Source organism: Octodon degus, unplaced genomic scaffold (genome assembly GCF_000260255.1).
Source record: "Octodon degus isolate 3935 unplaced genomic scaffold, OctDeg1.0 scaffold00160, whole genome shotgun sequence".
NCBI lineage: Eukaryota > Metazoa > Chordata > Mammalia > Rodentia > Octodontidae > Octodon > Octodon degus.
The window spans coordinates 5,547,776-5,553,879 of NW_004524736.1; the positions used below are offsets into that span (position 1 = coordinate 5,547,776).

Below are 6,104 nucleotides of genomic sequence, written 5' to 3' on the forward strand. Positions count from 1 at the left end.
TATCCTTCTTCTCGTGGAACTTATATTCATTTTAGTACTGGGGTAGTCAATAAACAAATATTATAGCCTGTTAGTATATAATATTGGAGAAAAAAGTGAAGTAAAGACATTGAGACTATTTTATTTGGGATAATCAAGGACAGTTGCTGAGGACATAGTATTTGGAGACAAACTGAAATGAAATAGAAGAGTAGACCATCTGAACACACTATTCTGAGAGAACAGAGAGCTAGGAATGGTGCTTAGTGGGAGAGCTCATGCCCAGCCTGCATAAACCCTGGAATTGATCCCTAGCACTATTAAATAAATAAATAAATAGAATGGTAAATAAAAGATCCTGAAGTAAAAATCTGGTTTTTTTCTTTTGACACAAGATCTCACTATGTAGTTCAGACTGGTCTTGCCTTTCTGTATAGCCCAGATTGGTCTCAAACTCAAGGTAATCCTCCTGCCTCAGCCTTTCAAGTGCTGGAATTATAGGCTTGAGTCACCACACCTGATACCTTCTTGATGTTTGAGAAACAGAATAGAAGCTTTGATGGCAGGAACAGAGTGGACTAAGAGTAACTTTAGAGGCAGCTCAAGGAGGTAATGGGTTATTCAGAACTTTATTATGATAATGACTTTAGAGAAATAAGTCATTGGAAATTTCAAACAGATGAGCAACTAAACCTGGCTTGAGTTTTTAATTTTTTGTGGGGAGGTGGGCGTACAGGGTCTTACTATGCAACTATCTCTCCAGCCCTGTGGTTTTAAAAATTACTCTGGCTTTTATATAAAGGAAACACTTTTGGAGCTTGGTTAGAGATAGCCAGGAAAAGGTTCAGTATTTCCATAGATAGAAAGTGGTGCTTTGAATTAGACAGGTAAGCAGAGGAGGTGATAAGTGATACATTGTGAGCATTGGGATTTGTTAAATGGACTGGATGCAGAATGTAAGAAAAAGGAGCAGTTTGTCATGAGTCAATTTAGTGATTACTGTTTGAGATTTGTGTGAAGCTGTGCAAGCCATGGGGTAAGAAACATTTCTCTCAAGGAGTGTCATTGTCAAATGGCCATAACAGGTCATTGGTACTCCCGGTAGGAGAGATGTTCAGCACATTTCTCTTTAAACCACTTTTCTAAGTTGGCTTTAAGAATCTTTAACCTACATCACAGCCATTATAGGGCTCTAGTAAACTACCTCTAATTTACCATTGATTTTTTTCTTATCTTTATAAGTATCCTTTCCTTGATTCCACCATATCTTTCTTCTCAGGGAATACTTCCTGAGACAGGAGACATATGTTATCCTGTTGTCAGCTCTTTGTTTCAGTCACCACCATTGCTTGTTCTGGAAGATACAGGGTATGAAAAACCTGACATACTTAGAAGTCCCATCTTAGAAACACCAGTGACAAAATGTGTGTCTCTTGGCTTACCTGGTTATTGCCCTCCATGTGATAGCCCCAAAGACTGAAGGACTTGCTGCTCAGAGCCTTAATGTCCCCAAATAGGTCATTTGCTTAAATTCTTCTTAACTCTGTGCAGAATATTTATATATTTTCCTTTTTTTAAATGAATTTAGTACAGGGTCTCACTATGTAGATCAGACTGTAGTGATCCTCCTGTTCTCATCCTCCCAAGCGGTGTGATTACAGGCACGCACCACCACCCCCAGTCTCAGTCTCCATCTCAGCATGCCCCAGGGGCAGGGCCGGCATACCAGGGATCGAACCCCAGGTGCTGTGCTCTGCCTAAGCAGGTGCTTTAGTTCACTGAGCTATCTAGCCTGCCTTCACTTTCCTTTTTTAATTGTTTTTTTCTTTTAACTTCTATTGAGCATCAAACACAAACTCAAGGTTCTTCATATGCCTAGGCAAGTATTTTACACAGACTACAGCCCTGACCCTAAAGTTCTAATTTTAAATTAATACTTGCTTAATTTAAAAATTCAAATGATATAAATATTTAAAGAAGTAAAAAAATTACGAGATTGGCATTATGTTATACTGTTCTGCAACTTTTTTCCACTTAACCGTGGTTTTCATGTTATCTATATAGATTTTGTTTTGTTTTGTTTTTGGTGGTGCTGGGGGATTGAACCCAGGGCCTCATACATGCTAGGCAAGCTTTGTGCCACTGAGTTACATACCAAGCCGCTGCCTCCTCCTCCTCTTCTTCTTCTTCCTCCTCCTCCTCCTCTTCCTCCTCCTCTTTTGTTCTTCTTCTTCTTCTTCTTCTAAAGAATAGCCCATTATATGGAGCTATCATGATTTACATATAGCCATTCCCTTGTTGATTTACATTTTTATTATAAATAATGCCAGATTAAACATTCTTGGATGCTTGTATTTCTGAACTTGATCAAGTGAATATAGGAGTCCTAAAAGTGAAACTAAATGGTCAAAAATTAAATACATATAAAATTTTCCTAGCTATTGCCAGATTGCTTTCTGGGCATTTTGAACCACTTTATGAAGTTTAATGTCTCAAGAAATGTCATATTTCCCTTCCTCCTAATAAAAGACTGCTACAAGCCCAGGTAATGGCACATACCTATAATCTCAGCACTTGGGAGGCTGAGGCAGGAGGATCAGTGTGTGTTCAATGCCAACCGAGGATACATTAAAAAAAAAAAAAAATCCAAACCATGAGTATGGTCTAGAATCCACTGAAATATAATTATACATCTATCTTTCCAACTGTATTAGTACTGGACCATGAACATCTAAACATCAGTTGAGCACTTCATTATATGTTTAGGTTGAACTTGAGGATGCAAAAGTGAAAAGAAGATATTGCCCCTATCTATAAATTGGTTCATAACCTGGTAAAGGAATCCAAAGTCTTACCTATATTTGTGTCCTTTACTGTAATACTTAAAAAATGGTATGTACTGAGTAAATGATTATTATATAACTAGAAGTATTTTTCTTTGTCTAAAAACTAGTATTTGGCAGAAATTATGAATTTTTCAAATGAGACAATGGGTAGTTTTAAAATATGAACTCTATTTTAGGCACTCCTTTTGGAAGAAAAGAATAGTTATCTTAAGTCTGCCCTGTGACTGTTACATGGTTGATGCTGTTAATAAACTTAACCTTTTTTTTCCTGTTCTCTAAATACACAATATACAGAAATGGAAGGAGGGTGAGCCATTGGGAGCTTTACTGTACCATTAAGCATTTGTTTAGAGGCTACCTCACATTTGCACTTAGGTCACAAAGCTTCTGTAACCTTAGGGTGGACTACCGTCATTGAGAAGGTGGAACCTGGAACATGGGGACATGATGGCAGAACCTTGGGCCTCAGCATGCTATGTTTAGGACATTCGGCCTTCTCCAACTAATCCCACTCAGCTCTGATCTTCCTTTTTTCTTTCTCTTCAGCACTTATGTATTCAGTTTGCACTGTATTAATTTGCACTTGTTTGCATGTTGCTTTGTAAGTATTTTCTGATCACATATGTATTGTTTTGTGTCCCCAACTAAAGTGCAAGCTTTTTGAAGGCAGAAACCATGCCTTTGGTTTCTTTTGTATTTCCCATAGCGTCTTATACTGTGCTCAGCAGAGAGTGGGCGTACAGTGTATGTTGTGGAATGACATCCTGAGTGATCCCTCCCTGGCTGGGCCTAAGATTAAATTCCCTGAAATGGAACAGTCCTAATCAACCCAGGACAGGTATTCTCCATGTGGCATGTTGGTTGCTTCTTGAAATGGCTGCCTTCACCAACTTTCTGTCACCAGCATGGGACTTGCCATGGCTCATGATGTTCTTACTATATGTGTTCCAGGCAAGTCTGCGAACACCAGAACTGACCTGGGAGCGAGTGAGATCCCAAGTTGACCATGTGATATGGCCTGATGGCAAAAGAATAATCCTACTGGCCGAGGTAAGACAGACCAGCCAGAGACGTTCCCCCCTAAAGGGAAAACTGCAGTGCCCAGGGTCCCTCTACCTCATGTTCTTTTCTCCTGTTACTGCTATTTCTTAAACACAAGTTTAACTGCTTAGCAATGAAATTTTACTTCTAATTGTGAAAGGTCTTTTCATTTAGCAAATAAGAAACTATTTTTGTTCCCTACTTTTCACCAATTATCCTGTCTCTCTATGTCATTCTCCAGGTTGAGTTAGATAATGACTATTACCGTGGAAGGAATTAACAGATAGAACCAGTCCCACTTTGAGTGATGCTTTCAAAGAGATAATGTCATTTGTGGGATGGTTTAATTGGGAAGCACAAAGTAGGTATTCCTGACTATAATTCAGACTATCTGAGGCAAGCTCTGAGAAAGTCATGTCTTTGATGCTAGCGTCCCTGTTTGTGCTTGTTTCCCTGAACTGAGCCAGATGTGTAGCAGGTACTCAATTAAATATGTGGATGCTTGATTGATATTTGTCCCCCTTGGTCTCTTCTTGCCCACATTTATTTGGGTTTTTTAATATTATTTTGGAGTTTTTTTATGATGATGGAGATGCAGATGCAGGCACAGTTCTGGGGATTGCACCCTGAACCTTCAGCATGCTAGGCACGTGCTCTGCCATTGAGTTCCACTTCTAGGCCTTACATTTATTTTTGACTTTCATCTTCTATACTTTTCTGTGTCAGTGTTTAACTACTTTCCTTTTCTTGAAGGCTTCTCTTCCCCATTCCTGTATTCCTGGCTGCTATAATTCCCCATGTTTTTACTGCAAAACCTTCTCTTCAGAGAAAGATATCAAAATAATAAGAGTACTTTTCTTGGGTTTCAATTTTTAGTCTATTTCATTTATTATTTTATTATTTTCTACTTTTTATGTTAAAGAAACAATATGAAAAATATAAACAATATCTTGTCTTTATCTAAGGACCCATAATGTTAGAATTGACTATCCTTCCTATTCTCTTCACTGTTACTTTGACTATTCTTAAGACATCTGTAAGGGGACTGAATTATTTCCTCACATGGAAGGAAGTTTATTAAGTGTACATTAATAGCTTTGATGTCAGCTGGCTATCTGGTGACTTATTTCTAGTTGGCCAAGAAGTCTCATTTAGTAACTTTGATGACAAAGCAAGTATCATCAGTGTTTTTGCCTATAATAGTTTAACAAAAGACAGTAGTCAGACTTCCTAGGAAACGAAATGGGAAAGGGAGACGTGGGGAAAGGTTCTAGTTCTTCTATCTGAATCATCCACTCAGAATTCAAGGCTGCCCTTGCATTTAAGAGAACCAAACTGATACAGAAACACAACGATCATCAAAGCTTCCTAAATCCATAGATATCTGTCTCACAACCTGGTGAGATTGCCCCTGGATTTGACTAGGCATTGTCTAAGATAGTCTTTCAAAGAAATGTCAGTCCTCAGAAGGAGGGTATTCTGCTACAGTGAAAAATCAATTAAGACAGTTATGTCCTCCCCTGGCATAAGCAGGTATATGGAGAAAAGGAACACTTGCGTATTGCTGATGGGAATGTCAGTTAGTACAGCCATTATGGAAAACAACATGCAGGTTCCTAAATAATTTAAAAATATAACTGTCACATGATCCAGCAATCCCACTACTGAGTATATAACCAAAGGAAATGAAATCAGTATGTCACACACATCCATACTCCCCTTTTTATTGTAGTACTATTCATAGCAGCCGCAAAATGCAAAGTATCCATCAGTTGATGAAAGGAAAAAGAAAAGATGGGTACACATACACCGTGGAATATTACTCGGCCATAATAAGGATGTGATCCTGTCATTGCCATAACATAGATCATTATGCTAAGTGAAATAAGTCAGACACAGAAAAACAAGTACTATTTTATTCATGTGAGATCTAAAAAAGTTGATCTAGGTCCGACCTGGTAGTACACATCTGTATTCCCAGAACTTGGGAGGCTGAGGCAAGAGGATCACCATGAGTTTGAGGTCAGCCTGAGCTACATAAAAAGAACCTGTCTCACAAAAAAAAAAAAGCCTTGATCTCTCAGAAGCTGAGAATAGAATGAGGTTATCAGAAACTAGGAATAGTAGTAATAGAAAAGGAAAGATAAGAGATTGATTAAGAAGAAGTTGATCTGTAAATACTAAGTCATAAATGGAATTGAGACATGTTGGTGTTCTAGTGCACAGTAGGGTAGCTAT

At 38.3% G+C, this 6,104-nt stretch overlaps 1 protein-coding gene across 1 annotated transcript in view; it reads left to right on the forward strand.

The window, feature by feature from the left end:
* Ahcyl2 (adenosylhomocysteinase like 2) overlaps positions 1 to 6,104 on the forward strand; it is a 230,070-nt gene that overhangs the window by 219,647 nt on the left and 4,319 nt on the right. Inside the window, exon 12 of the mRNA XM_004642772.2 lies at positions 3,730 to 3,875. Coding sequence (XP_004642829.1) covers positions 3,730 to 3,875 — 146 coding nt within the window. The remainder of the gene's footprint in view (positions 1 to 3,729; positions 3,876 to 6,104) is intronic.